This window comes from Stenella coeruleoalba (assembly GCF_951394435.1).
Source record: "Stenella coeruleoalba genome assembly, chromosome: 3".
Classification (NCBI taxonomy): Eukaryota; Metazoa; Chordata; class Mammalia; order Artiodactyla; family Delphinidae; genus Stenella; species Stenella coeruleoalba.
This window is the reverse complement of record NC_137148.1, coordinates 154883820-154902471: the sequence shown is the minus strand read 5'-3', so window position 1 is coordinate 154902471 and position 18652 is coordinate 154883820. Positions and strand designations below refer to the sequence as shown.

The 18652-nt window shown below is 57.1% G+C and overlaps 1 protein-coding gene across 1 annotated transcript; it reads right to left on the bottom strand.

Moving 5' to 3' along the window:
• Positions 1 to 2118: 2118 nt before the first annotated feature.
• Positions 2119 to 14241, bottom strand: N4BP3 (NEDD4 binding protein 3). Its single transcript, XM_079917277.1, has 5 exons — positions 14004 to 14241; positions 8453 to 8803; positions 7439 to 7954; positions 6767 to 6994; positions 2119 to 6642 (listed from the first exon to the last, which is right to left on the bottom strand). The coding sequence occupies exons 2-5, from the start codon at positions 8771 to 8773 to the stop codon at positions 6115 to 6117; spliced, it is 1593 nt and encodes a 530-aa protein (XP_079773403.1). The 5' UTR covers positions 8774 to 8803; positions 14004 to 14241; the 3' UTR covers positions 2119 to 6114.
• Positions 14242 to 18652: the final 4411 nt, after the last annotated feature.

Sequence of the window (18652 nt, the reverse complement as noted above, 5' to 3'; positions counted from 1 at the left end):
GAGCCTGGGTGGTCCTGGCCCAGGCGGGAGTTGTGGGGGTCGGAGGGTTGAGTGAACCTTGCCTGGGGCTACAGTCCGAGGTTGAGGCTGAGTCCAAGCCAGCAGGACCTTACAGGGTTTCGCGAACGCCCCAGGCTTCCCCACTTCCTCTGGGGAAGCCTGCCTCTCAGCTACACTGGGTGTGAGCAAAGCCTAGCTTCTGCCAGAACTTAGAATGCCCAGCTCATACGTCAGGCTCCTTCACCTCTGTCTGTCATTGTTTCCCCCAGTATGTGGCTCTTCTTACATCATGGTTTCGTTACTTTTCAGGTTGCACCATGTTTTCTTACATGGCTGATTTTGTCAATCTTTCCTTGTTGGGATTGTGTGGTTTTGTTTTGTTTTATTTTGTTGGAGGGTGGCTGCTTCAAAGCAGAAAAACTTAGCTATTCTCCACTAACTCAGTAACAGTCTTTTTACCTTTTGCTAGTTTCCTAGGATTTGATTTTTAAAATTTAATTCCCAATGCATGTCCATTTTATTTTGCAGGGGGTGGTGTAAAATATGACTTTTTTTCCCCATATTTTTGTCCAGTTATCCCAGAACTGCTTAAAAAATAATCTTCGTTACCCGCTCATTTGGAAGCCCGTTACCATAATATTAAGATTTTTCTACAAAATGAAATCTATTTCTTGCTCTTCATTCTTCCCACTGAGGCACAGTTTTATTTTTATACGAATGTCATACTGTTTTACTCACTACTTTGTAATATGTTCTAATATGTGGTGGGATTAAACACTGCTCACAAAAAGGGCAAAAAAGAAAAACAAACACAAGGTTATTGAGAAAGCAGATCATTGGTTGCCTGAGGGTGGGGTAGAATGGCTGACTACAGAGGTACACGGGGATTTGGGGGGAATGATGGAACCATTCTGTATCTTGGCTATTCTGTAGGGCTGGTTGTACAATTCTCTGTACTGTCAAAGCAGTGAATTTTCCTGTATGTAAATTATACCTTAAAAATGGCAGGGGTGGGCTTCCCTGGTGGCGCAGTGGTTGACAGTCCACCTGCCAATGCAGGGGACACGGGTTCGTGCCCCGGTTCGGGAAGATCCCACATGCCACGGAGCGGCTGGGCCCGTGAGCCATGGCCGCTGAGCCTGCGCGTCTGGAGCCTGTGCTCCGCGACGGGAGAGGCCACAACAGTGAGAGGCCCGCGTACCGCCAAAAAAAAAAAGAAAAAAAAATGGCAGGGGTTAGGGAGGCCAGTACACAAAGAGCATACTAGATAACAAAGAAGGAAGGAAGGAAGGGAGGGAGGGAGGGAGGGAGGGAAGAAAGGTTCTTGATAGAGAGGACAAGCCCTGGAGTGCTCTCCTGAAAAACAGCCTTCCTTGCCTCCCAGAGTGTGTCCAGGAAGGCCAGGCTAGGAAAAGATGAATAGCTGGGGGGATGGGGGGCAACAGCGGGTAGTGCAGCCACCACCTGCCTTCTGCAGAACCTGGGAGCATCAGGGCTCAACATCAGTTCAAGTTGCCCGCTCAGGCTCTGCTCTTCCTTCCACCCTCCAGGTGACTCCCAACCAGTCTCCTGTTTCTCCCTACCCCTGCCATTCCTTGCAAAGCTTTGGTTCAGGCCAGGAGCAGCTATATCATTTGCAGGCCCCAGAGCAAAATGAAAATGCGAGGCCCTTTGTTCAAACATCATTAACTTCCGGATGATGACAGCAGAGCATTGCACCAAGTCTAAGGCCCTTCTGAGTGTGGGGCCCTTGGTGACTACACAGGTCACACACACACAAAGCCGGTCCTGGTTCTGGCCCTTCCCCTTGGCTGCCTGAGGGACCCACCCACAGTCACAGGAGGTGAAGTCCTTCTGTGCCAGCTTGGCAGGCTGTCCAGCTTGCCTCCTTTCACCCCTTTCCAGACAAGATCCTCTCATAGACCTGCCACACGCTTCCCCGTGACCAAATCCAGGCCCATCCTGGAATGCCTTCATCTCACCCTACTCCAGAGGAAATACCCACAACTTCCCCTCCTCTGAGAAGATTACCCCTGTTAAAGAAAAAAATTACTCATGACACGTGTTAAAGAATATGGTAAGGAAGACTTTATTCAAGGGGGCTACTGGAATGGGGTTTTGTGGTAGGGGCCAGAGAGTGGCCTCAACTCCAAATATAACCAGGAAACATTGAATTCATAGCCAAGGAGCAGGGTGGAGGTCAGCAGATGGAAAATTACTAAGAGGAAACCTCAAGGTGCAGGGGGAACTGGCTAAACAACTTCAGAGGATTCTCAGTGAAGGCAGGCCAGAGTGACCAGACATAACCCTGGAGATGGTGGAGGCTGAGGAACCAGATTAGATATGGAAGGTGATCAGATATGGAGGATGGGAGAACTCTGTCTAACCTAAGTTAGCAGGATTCTCGCTAGAACTGGACTGCATAAGGACACAGGAAGGCACAGTGAAAAAGAAAGCTCGGAAGTGGCCGACCAAAGTTTGGTCAACATCTGTCCCCCTGCCCCACTATGACCTGGAGTGATAAGTGAGCCAGCTCTCCTCTGAACTCCCATGGCACTCAAACTTCACCTCTCATGACCTATTCCACTTTTGTTTTTGTTGCAAGAAACAGCACATTCTTTTTCTTTCCTGAATCCAATACAGAGGGGTAAAGCCCCCACCTACTAGGGTGGTGGGTTATGCAATCTGAATTGTCACCTGCACCCTCTTTGGAAAAAGTTTCCCTAATACCTGCAGCTCCCCCAGTCTCAAAGAAATTTACTCTCCATCCCCCAGATGGGCTCCCTCTGCCTTCTCCGAGATCTGCTGACTTGCTCACCACTGTGGAGGTGCCTCTGTTATCCCCACCTCTGTATGTTCGCACTTTTCTGGCCCAGTCACTACTGTGGACCTGTGTGTGTGTTGTCTCTCTCCCCCACCCTCCGGGAAGGGCCACAGGGGCAGAGGCTTTGAGCACCTTGGCTTCCTCCCCGAGGGAGGCACTCAGTACATCACTGTGCAGTGAATGGCAGTGCTTGGCACAGACCTGGTTCAGACCAGATGGCACGAAAGGTGAATGAATGCTTGGAGCTGGAGCCTTTGCCATCTTCCCCCCGCCCCACCAGCTTGAATCCATATGCTAGTCAGGGGAGGGGTGTGGTCTCTCTTGACTCCAAAGCCCCCCAGTGTCTGCTGGGCTAGAACCAGAGCAGGCTCTGGGGATGAAAACAGAAGAGCGGCCCTGCCCCAACCATGCCCACAGCCCAGTGGAAACAGAGGCAAACTGACAATTCCAACAGCACAGAAAAATCTGGTGGAGAGACGGAGGGGATGTGGGCATAGGGAATGAGGAATTGCCTAGGCAGGGTGTCAGTGCAGGGAAGGCTTTCCTAAGGAGGCAAGATCTGAGCACTGTGAGGGGGCATCTGGAGAATGAGGGCCCAGAGGGCTGCTGGCATCAGGAGAGGCACCACTATCAGTGACCCTGGAGGGAGACTGTCAGAGGCCTCAAGTGACAGGTTAAGGGGCCCAGGGAGCTACTGGAGGGTGTGAAGCTATCTGAGCTGAGAACAAGAGGGACCAAGGGCAGGGAGCCCAGTGTAGGGAGCTAGTCTCAGTCTGGAGAGAATTAGCTCCTGGGCCTAGTCTGCTGGGGGAGGGGGTCTGAGGACAGCTGGGGAGCTGAGGGGTCCACCAGGGGCAGGACAGAGGGGCTGCCCCAAGCAGTAGCCACTACAGTGGCACCTGTGATCGCCTGGCCCCAGAGCCACCCAGCCGGCTTGGGGACAGGGAACTGGTTTTCCCAGCAGGGATGAGCTCACAGGGATCTGGTTCCCTCTGAGCCACCCCAGCTTCGGCTCTCTCGTGCCCTCCCCCTACATCTGGGCCTGGCTTTGGTTTCTGGCACAGCTGCCAAGTTTTGGTACCGCCCGCCCACTCCCCGCTGGCTATACTGGCCAGCCCAGCTCCCTAATTGCTGGGTGGGGAGCTGTTCTGCAGAGCTGGGACACCAAAAGGTGGACCCCAGCCACTGTGGGGCACGTGGGCACCCAGCCTGACCAGCTCCAGGCCCTGGGGGTGACTCAGTCTTCAGGCTAGCACTGAGCTCTGGAGGGCCCTTCGGAGGAACCATTGACCCAGAAACCTCGATTAGAAGGGGTGTGTGAAATGGGTATCAAGGCCTGTCATGGACAGGCCAGCCTAACCCAAGTGTCCCTGCTTTCCCTCCCCAGGCAGAGGACCTGGGCTCAGGGGTGAGCCCAGATGGGTCTCAGCTAGGCCCAGGGGTCTGCCCTGGTCACAGGCTCCAGGCAAGCCTGGTCAGTGCTAAAAGGGGCTGAGACTGGTGGGAAAGAATGCAACAGAGAGAGGGACCAGGAAGCAGCCCTCCAGGCCTCCAACCCAGGAACCCCAAACACACCCCCTTAGACACACCCACCACCCACAGCACATCTCTACTATACACACCTGACACTCACACACATAAACACACCACCCCCACGGCAGACAACACACACCCTGCTCTGCCCTAAAAAGGTGGGGCACACTGGCTCACACTCCACAGCTGCATCCAGACCCCTGCACAGCGACTCCACTCCACCACCAGGACCCACTTGTTGGGGCCTGAGGGGGCTGCCAGGCGTGGCCAGGGAAGGAGCTGATCACAGCCATTAGGGAACAAACTGGGGGTCTCTGCAGAGATCTCAGACGTGGCCACTGCCCCACCATGACTGGGCCTGGGAGGGAGACTTCTGTGTGCTGGCTCCCCTGTGGCAGGAAGCACATCTCATTCAACCCTGACCCCCCCATGCCCTGACAGCCTAACACAGCACCAGGCAGGCAGGAAGCGCTCCACGCATGGCAGCAGTTACACGGATGCATCTGTAAGGACACCAAACTCCAGAGCAAGGGCTAGGGAGATGCCTCTTGCACAGCCAGACTTGTTCTGTGCTCCAGATCACCCACCCAGGAGGGAGCAATGGGCCAGAGGGGAAGCCAGATGTCTGAGAGGGCAAGGATGGGAGTGGGTTTTAGGGGCCAAGGACCAGCCTTGGCTAAGAGCAAGGGTCACGGAGCCAAATGCAGGGCCAGGGATGGGGGTGCTTCCTTCCAGGAAAGAACTTTCCAGAATACAAATCAGATCATATCTCACTCCTGCTCAAGAATACCCCATGGCCCCCCATGCCTACAGGGAAATGTCCACATTCCCTGTGGTTCTGTGGTAAAGGGCTGTGGTTTTGGCCCTTTACCAAGCTTTCTCTGCCTCATCTCCCGCACCTTCCCAGGGCCCTCATCCCAACGGAGGGAGGGGTGCACAAGCCAGAGAGAAAGGTGGGAGGTATATTCTGGGAGGGGCAGGGCCCCTCCTGGAGGCTTAAGGTTCTCCAGCAGAAGCTGTGTTAGGCCGGCCCCGCATCCAGCTGGGCCTGGGAACCTGGGGCCCAGCCTTTCCAAAAAGAGGATGTTGTTTCATGTTATAGCAATACCTTGGCTGACTTGCCTTCTGAAAAGTCCCACTGATGCTAAAGAAAGGAATTTCATCCCACATGGCAGCTAAGGAACTCTGTGGTGCCAGGGCAAGGATTCCTCCAGTCCCCAACGTGCATGTCCAGCAGCTGCACACAGAGGCACAAGGCATACCCTCCCCACTGACCATGAACATGGTGGAGCTACAGCCTGGGACAACAGCCCTAACCCTGACCGTCCACGATCCTCTGGACTCAGGTCAGGGACAGGCCCAACATCATCACCTGGTGCCTCCTCGTAGAAAATGTGATTTTATTCTGGGGAGGCCAGTGTTCCCACCCCAGTCTCCCTCCCTCACACTGGCCCTTTTGCATCACAGGGCTCTTCACTCCCAAACCTCCTTTCCTGGGCCACACCTACTTCAGAGAGCAGGGCTGGGCTCTGCCTGGGTATTCCTCAGCCAGTAGGGCCTTGCCCTGGCTCCTGCTGCTGGCACCCATCCAGCCCACAGCCCCACTGGATCCCTTCTCTCAGCGAGCCTCTCCATCTTTGGCTGGTCACAGCAGATTCTGCCCCAGACCAACGTAAGGAAGGAGCTGGCCGTCTCAGAGTGGGCTTGTGCAAGCCATCTTCTGACAGTGCTTCTGCTGTCAGCTCACTCCGCTGGCCTCAGATCTTGGAGGACTCAAGCCGAGGGCTCCAGGGCGCGAGGGGCTCCCGCAGTGCCCGCAGCTCCTGTTCCAGCACCTGGTTGCGGTGGTACATGTCCATGTAGCCCCCCTGGATCTCCCGCTGGTAGCGCAGCACCCGCTCCTTCTCCTCCTGCCATATCCGCCGCTCCTGCTCAAAGCGCAGCGCCTGCTCCTGGCCCCGGAGCCGCTCCTTCAGCAGCTCAGCCCGCAGCTGCTTGGCACCATCGCCGGCCTCACTGCCTCCTGCCTCCCCCAGCAGCCCCCTGCTCTTGCAGTCATCGGTCTCACAGCTGCCTGGGGCCTCCTCCCGAGGGGCCTGCTCCTGCAGGCTCCGCACAGCCTCTCGCAGCTGGGCCAGCTCTGCGTCCTGGGCCTGGGCTTGTACCCGGCTGCCCCGAAGTTGCGTCTTCAGGCTGAAGATCTCAGCAAGCTTCTGTGCCAGCTCAGCCTGGGCCTCCCGCAGCTGCTGCTTCAGGAGGCTAATCTCTGCTGTCTTCTGGCACACCTGAAGGGGGACAGGGATGGGCAAGAGCCAAGCAAAGCAGGGTAAGGGGGGACCAGTTGGAAGGCAGCTAGAGGATGGGATGACAGTAATGAGGGCAGGAGTTTCTGAATGCCTAGTCTCTCACCTCCCATCGGGCTTCTTCCTCTGATCGGGCACTGGGATCGGCTTCTGGGCCCAGGCCCTGCTGTGCCCGCAGCTCCTTGCGTAGGCGCCGTTGCTCCTGCTGGGCCATGAACAGCTGCAGCTGGAGGTTGCGCTCACTACGCTCGGCCTTCTGGGTCACCTCATGCAACTGCTCCACGTATAGGCGCTTCAGCTCAGACAGCCACAGACGCTGGCGCTCCTCCAGCACCTGCAAAGAGGAAGAGGCACCTGCCATGCCCTGATATCCACACACGGCCCTGCCTCCCGGACACCGACTGCCTGCACTCCCATGGCTGGCCCACAGATCCAACACTCCAGCTGCTTCTAACATCCTGTGCCTCAACACCACAGGGTCCAGGGTCCAATGCTCTGGCCACACATGTGCCCTAACCCACGATGTCCTCCAGAGGTGAAGTGTCCTCAACACATGGCCCTCCCAGGGAGTCTCCCTCCCACCCAACTCCCAGCAAGGACCACCAATGCCATGACATCCCCACCACGTGGGGCTTGGGGAGAGGAGCCAAATCACCTCTCTCTTCCTTATTCTCTTGTGCCCAGAGCCATGTGGGAGAGCTGGCTGGTGACCCTCTGTTTGCCCTGTACTCTAATGCCAAGGGACAGAACAGCACACCAAGGCAGGGGCTGCTCTCACCTGCGTGAAGGGGTTGGTGCCATTCTCATCACTGAGGCCCCTCTTGAGCTCCTCGCAGGTGTCGGGCAGCACGGCCACCATGTCCTCGGCAGTGGGGCAGGAGAACTCGTAGGGGGGTGGTGGTTCAGGCAAGCAGCTCAGCATAGCCTCCTTGGGACCCCGTGAGGCCCGGTCCAGGGAGCCCCCGAGGTGGTTAGTGTGGCCCAGGGAGGAGCAGAAGGGGCCGGGACCAGTGCTGGGACTGCGGCCAAAGCTGCCTCCACTGGAGGAGTCGGACAGACTGGGCTCGGGCTCAGGGCCACCCTCATCCAGGCTGAGGGCGTGCAGCAGCTGGGCACGGGCCTGGGCCTGGCTGGCCCGGGGCCCTGGGCTCAGGGGAGGGTGGCAGGCCAGCGTGTGCAGGCTGCCATTGCTGCGCCACAGCTTCTGACCCTTGTGGGCCGCCAGGCTCTGCGTGGACAGGAAGCCTTTCCCGGTGCCCACTGTCGGCTTGAATACTGATGGGCGAATGTGGCACTGCCAGGAAGAGAGGGCAGGAATGAGACCCTGGGCTGACTGCTCTGCTCTGCCCTCCGATGCTCCCTCCCGCAGCCCCTGGGAATCCTCTTTGAGAACATGGGGGACATGTCACCAAGAGGCAGTGACCAAGTCTCAAGCCTGCCCATAGCAACACTTTCATGGGACTTCCCTGGTGGCGCAGTGGTTAAGACTCTGCGCTCCGATGCAAGGGGCCCCAGTTCAATCCCTGGTCAGGGAACTAAATCCCACATGCATGCTGCAACTAAGGAGGCCACCTGCCATAACTAAGGAGCCCATGTGCCGCAACTAAGGAGCCCACTTGCCGCAACTAAGACCCAGTGCAACCAAATAAATAAACTATATATTTAAAAAAAATTCCGCATGTTATTAAAAAAAAAAAAAAAAGACTTTCACATCCCATCCCAGCATCAGGGTCTCCAAGGAAGCCCCCATCCCCACACTACCACAGTAGGGAGGGGCACGGCAGAGGCACACCTTGTCAAAACGACCCCGCTCAGGCAGCGAAGTCTTGCTGAAGTCACTGGCCCGAGGATGTTCCTGGTAGTAGAGGGTGGCATAGTCGGCAGGCTCGGTCCGAGAGGCCCGCTTGGTGGTCTTGCTGTCCTTCTTGGGGAGGTGCAGGTAGCTGAAGAGCTCGCGCTGGCCCAAGCTTTTCCGGAACAGCCCATCAGGCTGGCGGGAGCCCCGAGACCCTGCGAGTGCTGCCCGTAGCTCTTCAGGGGAAATGTCCTGCCGTTCCAACAGGCTGCCCACGTTGCCCATGGCAATGCCAGCAGGGCCTGGGGCTGTGGCCATGAAGTTTCACCAGGGCACAGGCAGCTGCTTCTGGGGGTCGGGAGGCTCCATCAGAGCAGGTAGGCGCTTGCTGCCCAACTCCCCTGATGCCCTAAAACCAAGTGCTTGCTCTCTGTGTCAGCTCCCCACCTGGCCCACCCAGGAGTGGCAGATGTGGGTTCCAGAGAGAATCCAGGACAGGATTCCTAGAGAAAGGAGTAGAGGTCCCAAGGCTACCTGTCTAGTGCTCCAGCTCCGACTAGGGGCCAGGGTATGACTGGGGTCACGGGGGACCAGGACCTGAAGCAGCAGGATAGGGGCCCCTCCCAGGACTGGGCCAGCTGAGGACTCCATCGCTGTCTGACTCTAACTTTGTTCATTCTCTTGCCAGGCACCTAATGTTGTGGGTGGGCAGAGGGCACCAGAGAACCAGGGCTGGTGGCCTCAGAATTTCCATTCCTTCTTCCCTTGGGAGGGGGAAAACCCCACTCAACCCCTCTTCCTGCAGAGGGTCAGAGTTTTCCCAAGGGAAACACCTGGCACGGGTGGGGTTGGGGGCTACCGCAAGACGGATACAAACAGGAAGGGCCCGAGGGGAAGGACGGTGGGAACAATGGCCACAAGTTCCGGAACAGGTGTCCATGTTGGGGCAGTGGTGCGAGGCAGGGGGAAGGGGCAGCTGGAGCCCTGCCAGCCCCTGTATATGCTGCCCCTCCAAAGCCCACCACCAGGCAGCGGGACCCAAATCCTGACCCAATGTGTGGAACCAGTCAGTGTGTGGGCTCTGGCTTCCTCATCTGGACAATGGCCATGACAACTCTTATCACTCAGGGATGCTGGGAGGACTGACTAAGATTAGAGGACAAAACGCCCAGTCCAGGGCCTGGCCTACAGCCAGGATCAACACAGGCTGGCTGAAGCTGAGCTTAGCTGGTAGACACGTGAACGCCGCCAGCAAGTTCCTGAGCGACCAGGTCTCCCACCTGTGCTGGGACCGCACTGTGGAGGGCAGGGCCTGTCCCTAGTGCCCCGCTGGATCCAGGCCAGCACCTGGCACACAGTAGGTGCTCAGAAAGGACTTGCCAAGTGAATGAATGCCACCTTCTCTGCCTCCCACCCAGCTGTTCCCATTCACGGACAGACACCCAGCAGGCACAATGCAGCTGCCAGTCCATCCCCCCGCCCTGCCCCACAACCCAATATGCTTCCGGGACACTGACTCCCGCTCCAAACAATGGTTAGGAGGTTCCATCTTCCTCAACTATTTCCAGGTTTTGTGTTTGTAGAACACAAAGCTCACAGGGAGTGGGAAGGAGGGAGGGGGGTGGAAGGGCACAGCCCTGCCCCCACACCCTGTGGCCCTCAATCTCACCCCGGGCAAAAGCAACCTTCCCAACCCTCCCCTACCAGCCCCCAGACAGCTCAACCTCTCTGGGGGTGTCACAAGCCACACAGGGTTAAGAGAGTCATCCAGATAAGGAATGACAGGTGCTGGGCACCTACAGTGACATGGCCCTGCGTAGGGGTTTCACGGAGCCCTGGCATATGGTTAACTATCTGGTTTTTTAGGTAAGGGCACTGGGGGCTCCGAGAGGTGAAGTGGCTTGCCCAAGGTCACATAGCTGGTCAGAGTGAGGATGCCTGTGATTCTAGTAACATGACTGCCAAATGTCTAGTGGGGACCCAGGATGTCACCCACAGCCCAAGAGTTGGAATTGAAGCATCTTGCCCCCCAATCTGACACCCCCTCACCATGACAAGCCCACCCAGCAACAGACACCGCTCTGTCACACAGCCCACTGAACTCCTGTCACTGCTTCTTGGGGAGGTAGACAGCAGAGAATGTGGTCTCCAGCACACTCTCACACCATCTCTCCACGAAGCACCTCCCTTCGCCATGCCTCAGTTTCCCCACCTTTCCCCAAAGTGGGAAAGACTCTACCTGCCCTGCCATCCTTATAGGGTTGCTGTGACAGTCACAGAGATGGGGAGGTGAAAGGGCTTGTGAACTGTAAACCTGGTGAGAGCATGGTGGCTGGGATGGTGGCAGTGGTGCCAAATATGCCCACTTTATCCCAAACACACAGTGCCTCACGTCTGCTGGCCAGAGCCTCATTTCCTATCTCAGGGAGCAATAACCGACACTCCATAATCCCCACAAAGGGTCTCAGGTCCAGGGGAGAGGCAGCCATGGGCCAAAACAGCACATACACCACACACATACGGCAGTCCAGTCAGTGCCACCAGCGGCACGTAAGTTCCTCCGTTAGAGGACACAGAGAGGATCCAACAGCAGACACAGTCACGCTCAAGGTCATCCACACAGCACTGATCACCTTCCAGACACACACATAACGCACGAATACATATTGTCCTCCCTAGTCCCAAGGCTGCTAGATGTAGGGGAGTGTATGTGTGTGTGTGCGCGCATGCGCGCACACCACACACACACACACACACACACACACACACACACACACACACGATCGGCTTTTCTCCACAAGTGAGTTGAGCAATTTGAAATAACTATGGAGCTAGATGGAGGGGCAAAAACAGCCCTTCCCTTTGTCTTTCCCTAAGGCCCCCACCCTCCACCCTCCACCCCTCCTAGATAACTTCTCTGGCTATATTATTAGCCCCCCCAGTAGGGCCAAGGCCCCTGGCTTTTGGGAGGCTCCACCCTGCCCAGGTCTCAGTCTGGGGACAGTCCTTTTTCCTAAAGGAGTCCATCCACCTCCCCTGCCTCCCCCACACCCCCAATACACACATGCCTTTCCATTGCTTGGAAGCCCAGGGACTGGTCCACTCAGGCCAGAGCAGCTGTGCAGGAGAGGATGTGTGGGGGGAGGAGGGAGAGAGAGACAGCAAGTGCCTTGCAGCCTCTCTGGGACCGCCAGAGCGAAAAACAGGGCCTCCTCCTCCAAGTGCCTGGGCTTCCCCGCCCAGAACTCATTATGTGCCTGGGGACCAGAGCTCTGCACAGAGCTGAACCTCACCACCATCACCCCACCGCCCTGCCAGCAAGGTTTCGGCTGGGCCACATAGGTCCTATTCTGCACAGGTCCCGGTTAGCCCCAACAGGGCCCCTTTACTCCTGCTTCCACCTCCCCCTCCACCCGCTCCAAGATTAGCCAGAAACACGGAGAGCCTGGACACTGGGAGCATCTCCTTTGGACGAACCCTTGGTGGAGACAGGAGAACAGGGCTGGGGGACCACCCTGGCCATGAAGCAGAAAAAGAGAGGACACTCAGGGAGGCATCCCAGTATCCCTTGGTGGGTGCCTTGTTGAGTCAGCCTGCTGCTGGGCCTACCACGTGCTCACAACACACATGGGAAGGGAATATTGTCATCCCCCACTTCAGAAGAGAAAACTGAGGCCCAGGAGGTAAAACATGCCTAAGGTCACGTTCAGTTGCATAGGAAACTGTACACAGGCTCCCCACGTTTAGAAGCCTGCCCTGACCTCACTGTGCATCTCCTCTGGGGTGCACCCAGAGTACTCGGGTAGGAAGCTCCCAGTCTGGCCTTGGCTGCCTTTAGCCCCTCTTGAGCCCTGGCCCCAGGGGAGGGTCCCACCACCTGCTTTGGGATCAGCTTTGCTGAGGGGCATGACTGCAGCTGCCCCTGAGGAATGGGACTGGAATGTCCCAGCTCCAAAAGAGGGGGCAGTCAGTAAGAGGGGCCCAAGGAGGGAATGGGAGAGGCTGGCATTCCCTAGTCCCACTTCGACCTGTGAAAAGGCAGAGTCCAGCGTCTAAATGCTGCAGGAGTGATTCTTAGTATCACTATATGGTCACTTACAGTTGCACAGCACTCTACAGTTTTTATCAGCCCTTTTGTTTCATCATCTCATCTCCACGACAGCCTCGTGGAGGCGGGGAAGACAGTAGTTACCCTTACCCCATCTTACAGCTAGGGAAACTGAGGCCCAGAAAGAGGTGAGCTGCCTAAGATCCCACACGAAGAACAATCCCAACTGCCCAGGCAAGGCCCTCTCTTCTGCTCCAGGCTGTCCCAGCTGCCCTCCATGGGCACACACTGCTGTGTATTATATCTGCTCAGCTCCCCACACTCGCAAGGGCACCTGCAACCAAGTTGGTTTGGATCTCCGTCCCCTCAGCCTGTAATCCCCCCTCCTTGCCCCTGGGTCAGGAAGAAATAGTGGAAGCACAGCTGCATTTGGACTCTGAGCCCTGGAAGCTGCTAGCTCTATAGGCGGTGGCGGGAGCAGGCTGGCTGCATTCATTCAGTCTCACACATACACACCCACACACAGCCAGCCGATAGAGAGAGAAGCCCTGCCTAAGAGGGCTCTGGGAGGAGGCCGATCACCGGGCCCAGGATAGCCTCCTGCCTCTGTCCCTCCCTAGGCCGGGCAGGGAGCACCGAGGCCGAGGGACAGGCTGAGCTCCTGGTGCAAGCGAGGAGAGCCCCGATCTGCTCGTGGAGGCGGGGAGATTGCTGGGTGGGAGATGACAGGTCCCAGTCCTTTTTCTGGACGCAGTCAGGGCCCCGATTTCCGCCCGACCCCAGGCGGGCCCTCATTTTGGCCAAAGGTTGTGGCCAGACTGGGATGGTGCTCAAGACCTGGGAGCGTCCCCTATTCATGGGACCCCTGGCAGCAGGCTGGCAGCTGCCGCTCGTACAGGGTAGGGGGTTAGCGGAGGAAGCGGGGACCCCGGAGGGGGCGGGAGAGGGCAGGAGAGGGGTCTCGTGGGTAAGGTGGAGGGGCAGGCGAGGTTGGCATCTCCATGTAATTTCCCCGGGGAAGGCTGTGGCCGAGGCGAGGGCTCCCCCAGAACTGCGGGAGGTCCTCCAGCTACCTGAGGGGCGGAAGGGGATGTCTCTTCCAGGCTCCTCGCTAAGGCTTGCCCCGAGCGGATAGCCTGGGGGCAGGGAAGCCGAGGTCAGGCTCCAGCGCCAAGGGCAACTGCCCCACCCCAGCAGTGGTGCAGGGGTCCCAGGAGCTGCCCCAAGGAAAGCGCGTTTGCAGCGTAACCTGCCGCCCGCCCTCCCAGCAGAGCGTCCCTGCTCGCGGACGGTCCCCGATCCCGCACCTCAGTGCTTCGGTATCTGGAAGCAAGGGGTACCTGGGCGCACACTGCATCTTGCCACCCTCGCTCACTTCTCAGCCGTGAACCTCGGCCGGCGTAGGGCTCCGGCTTGGCCAAGGTCGCCGGGTAAGCTAGACCTCGGCGGCCGGCCCCACCCGCCCGAGTCCGGCCCCAGGCCGCTACGCGCCCCACTCACCATGCCGGCTCCGCTCTGTACCTCTCGCGCGCTGCAGCTCCCTTGCGCGGACTTGAACCTTCCCTCCAGGGCGCCGGCTCCAGCAGAGACTGCGAACCAGGATGGAGCGGCCAGGCGGCAGGCGCAGGAAAAACGCGGGCGGGCGGGCGCCGAAGCCGGATTGGCGAGAGACGGACGCCAATTCGTTCGGCAGCGCTCCCTAGCCTTCCCCAGAGGCGGAGGGAAAACCCGGCCTGACTCACTGGCTCGCGGCCGGCCCACAGCCAGGCCCAGGCCCCCGGATGTGGGGGGCGGGGACAGGGGCCACCCCCGCCCCGCCCGGGCTCTCGGCTCCAGCCTAACCCAGCCTGCCGAGATCCCGCGCGGCGGTGGCGCCTGAGCTCCCTGCCGGTTGCGCTGGGCGCCGCGGCCGCCCGGTGTGCGCCAGCTCGGACCCGGGCCAGTCCGCAGCCCGAAACGTGGCCGATGCTCCCAGAGGGCGCCCAGCCCGTCCCGCTCCTCCGCTGCCGTCTCCTCTCCTCCTGCCTCGCTCGCCCGTCTCGGTTTCCAGAACCCGACAGCTTCGGAAGAGGCGCGTTCCGTCCATCACCTCCTTGATTCTCGCCGCCTCCTCTTAGGTAAGCAGTATTATTCCCTTTTGAAGGCTGAGCAAAACAGTACTCCGAGAGGAGTGGAGACATTTACCCAAGGTTAATGGGTAACCACAGAGTTGATGTGGTTACAATAATAAATAATAAATGCCAGCAGCCTCAGTGAAACACAAAACAAAACAAAACAAAAAAAGAAGGTGGGGGCTTCCCTGGTGGCGCAGTGGTTGAAGAGTCCGCCCGCCGATGCAGGAGACACGGGTTCGTGCCCCGGTTCGGGAAGATCCCACATGCCGCGGAGCGGCTGCGCCCGTGAGCCATGGCCGCTGAGACTGCGCGTCCGGAGCCTGTGCTCCGCAACGGGAGAGGCCACAACAGTGAGAGGCCCGCGTACCGCAAAAAAAAAAAAAAAAAAAAGAAGGTGGGCTGGACAGGAACCAGGCCTCTGTCCCCCTCTACCTGCTTGCCTGGACAGCGTGGGAGAGGCCAGAGTGGGCGGGGGTGGGGGTTGTATGCAGTGAACTTTGCTCACCTTCCTGGGCTCACAGGGCAGATACCTCTGCCTGGGCCACCTGCCCCCAGACTTGGCATCCCTGTGGAGTTGGCTCAGGAGCCACACTGCCCAGATGTCAAGGGGCAAGGCACTTAATGCCTGGGGCCGGGGAAGGGAAAGAAGCTCCCTGGGTGCACCCACTTCCTGAATCGGCTGGCCTTGGACAACTTCATTTCTTTCTCTACACCTTGGTCTTCTCATCTCAAAAAGGGGATCATAATTTGGCTGGGAGGATTAAATGAAGTATCATCTGTGAAGCACATGCGCAGCACAGTATCTTGGCAGATAGTAGGCATCTGTAAATGTCAGTTTGTCCTCCTTTTTATGAGGAAGGTTGATCAGAAGGTCAGAATGCTTGCCACAGAGCCTGACTTAAAGTGGCTGGGAAGGCTGTTAACCCGCACCCAGCACGCACTCACATTGTCTTGGGTCAGTTTCCCTGGGCTGGGTAGTATGTGCATCCATGCTACTTGTGAGTGGCCAAGACTGTAAAACCCTGGAGCCACCAATGGAGGCTTGGAATTTTCCCCTTCTCTCTGGCTGCCACCTCTGGCCTCATCACCTTTCTCCTTGAGTTTTGCAGCAGTCTGCCTGGGCTCCCTACTGCCTGCTCTTGGCCTTTCCCCACTCTGCCCTGGAGGGCACTTTCCAGCCTATGCATTATGTCTCCACTCTCCTCTGCTTGAGAGGTGGCGTCCCATCTTCAGGACTGGTCCCACAGCTCCTTCAGGCCCAGCTCTGGCCCCTGCCTCACAGACCTCTGTGCTGGGGACTGCCTCAGTGTCCTCATCTGTGAGTGCTTGTTGTTGGGAAAATCCATTAAGGGCATCCACTGTGCCCAAGGCCCCTCCTCCCACCGCCAAGGCAAAACCACTCCCCCATCCTCTGTCACTGGGGCAGTGTGCTTGATGCAGTGCGTTGGCACTTGTGGGTCATCTGGCAGTCACCCCCAGGAGACAGCGAGTTCTGAGCCTCCAGTCCATGTCCCCCAGTGCCTCCCCAAACCTGACGGTTGACCATGCTCAGCTCGAACCCACCATCTGCAAAAAAGCCACCTCATGACTGCTTTCTAACCAGGAGGAAGAGGATGAAGAAAGGCGGCCCTGGCTCTAATCCCGAGTCTGTAACTTCCTGGTGACCTCTCTGAGCCTCAGTTTCTTCACTTGTAAACAGGCAGAACCAGGTCATAAATGAAATGGCTTAACCCATGGGAAAGAACCTGGCACTTACAGAGGCTTCACAGCTGTGTGGCCCCCGCCCACCCGCTCTTCACTCTTTGCCCTCCTTTGTCCTCTCTTGTCCACTGGGGCCAGGCCCTAGCCCGAGGGTGAAGGGAGGAGGGAGGAGAGCTGGCCATTCCTGGAGAGGCAGCAACTGAAGATTTCAGACCACAGCAAGAGCAGGCTAACAGGTAACCCCTGGTGCCCGCTGTAGCTTCTGCCAGGTCCAAGATTGTTCTAAACCTGAGAGCTGTGTCACGACCAGGGCATTGTGGCTGTCGGGGTGGAGGGAGTAGGACCCTGCTCACCTGCCTGCACCCCACGCCCTGGGATGAAAGTGGACTCCTGGGACCTGGACTCCCCTCCTTGAGTCACTCGTGCTGGGGAGGAGCCTGAGTTCACCTCTCTTGCCCTCCCTGCCCACCCTCCCCTGGTGACCTGGAGCAACCTCAGGCAAACAGGAGGTGGAAGCTGAGAGCTGCCTGGGCTTGCTCTGGTGCCTGCCCTGGGGCAGAGAACTCCGATCTGCAGGAGGCAGCAGGACTGCAGTGTGAAAGCTGCCCGGAAGTCCAGGCTGCCTGGCCAGCCCACTGGCCCCACAGCTAGGCCCAGGCCCAGCTGCCACCCAGGGTGGTAGCAGGGAATCTTGCCCTGGAACTTGTGAGACCTGGGCTCCAGTCCCTTGGTTATAGTGATTTATGGGTGGCAGGCAGTGGAGAAGTATGGAAGGGAGGGGGAAGGATTGAGAGAAGTCTGGGGAAGTCCATCGCAAGATGAAAGCGTTGTGGAGATCGGTGCCCCAATATAAATGTACCTAATACTGAACTGCACACTTGAAGATAGTTAAGATGGTAAATTGTGTGACGTGTATTTTACCACAATTAGAATTTTTTTTTTTTTTTTTGTGGTACGCAGGCCTCTCACTGTTGTGGCCTCTCCCATTGCGGAGCACAGGCTCCGGACGCACAGGCTTAGCGGCCATGGCTCACGGGCCCAGCCGCTCCGCGGCATGTGGGATCTTCCCGGACCGGGGCACGAACCCGTGTCCCCTGCATCGGCAGACGGACTCTCAACCACTGCACCACCAGGGAAGCCCAATGAGTCTTTTCTTGCAGGGGCACATCACTTTGTCCTACCCAGTCACACCGGGCAGGCTGTGTGGCTGGGAGCCCTGGGCTGCAGTATAAAACCTTTAGCATGGAAGCAGGTTAATGGTGGGATCATGGTCTCCTAGACTGTCTCCCCACAGCAGGTGCGGGGTATGGTCAAATGCATACGTGAACAAGTGGATGAACTTACCCTTCAAAAATTGGGTTAGTGCGATTCTGGAATTTAGCATCAGGGGACCTGCACTCACCTTGAGTCTGGGCCTTTATTAACTGTATGACCTTTAACCTGCTCTAGACCTTAATTTCCTTATTTGTAACATGGTAACATCTCCGAAAGCCTGGTTTAGAATAAAACCACGTGTCTGACATGATCTTATTTATGTGGAGCGTAGAACATCACCCCGTGCAAGATAAGGGACAGGCAGAAAATACACCAGAAATGTTAACAGTCAGTGTTTCTGGGTGATTTGTTTTTAGATTTAATTTTGAAATAGTTTTGGTCTTAGAGAAAAGTTACAAAAATAGTGGAGTTTCCTTATACCCTTGACTCAGCCTCCACTCATGTTAATGTCAAACATAACCAGGTACAGTGTAGACAACTGAGAAGTTAACAGCGGTTCGGTACTGTAAATTGTGGACTTCATTTGCATTCAACCAGTTTTTCTCCTAATGTCCCCTTTCTGGTTCAGGATCCAGCCCAGCACCCCACAAGGCGTTTAGTTGTCATGTCTTCTTAGTCTCCTCCAGGCTCTGACATTTCCTTAATCCTTCCTCATCTTTTGTGACCTCACTTTTTGAAGAGCACTGGCCAGGTGTGTTGTAGAATATCCTCAGCTTGTGTTTATCTGAGGCTGAGCAGCATGAGGAAGGGTACCACAGAGATGTGTGCCTTCTCAGCGCGTATCAGGGGCTATAAGATATTAGTGTATCTCCTGACTTGGTGACTGTGCAAAGACCTTAGAACACTTAAATTCCAGTTACTACCCTTTGATTTCCGAGGTACTGTTCTCTGTATAACTGAAGACTTTTTAAAAAAATATATTTATTTATTTTGGCTGCGCCGGGTCTTAGTTGCGGCATGCGGACATCTTGGTTGCAGCATGTGGACTTCTTAGTTGCGGCATGCATGCGGGATCTAGTTCCCCAATCAGGGATCAAACCCGGGGCCCCTGCATTGGGA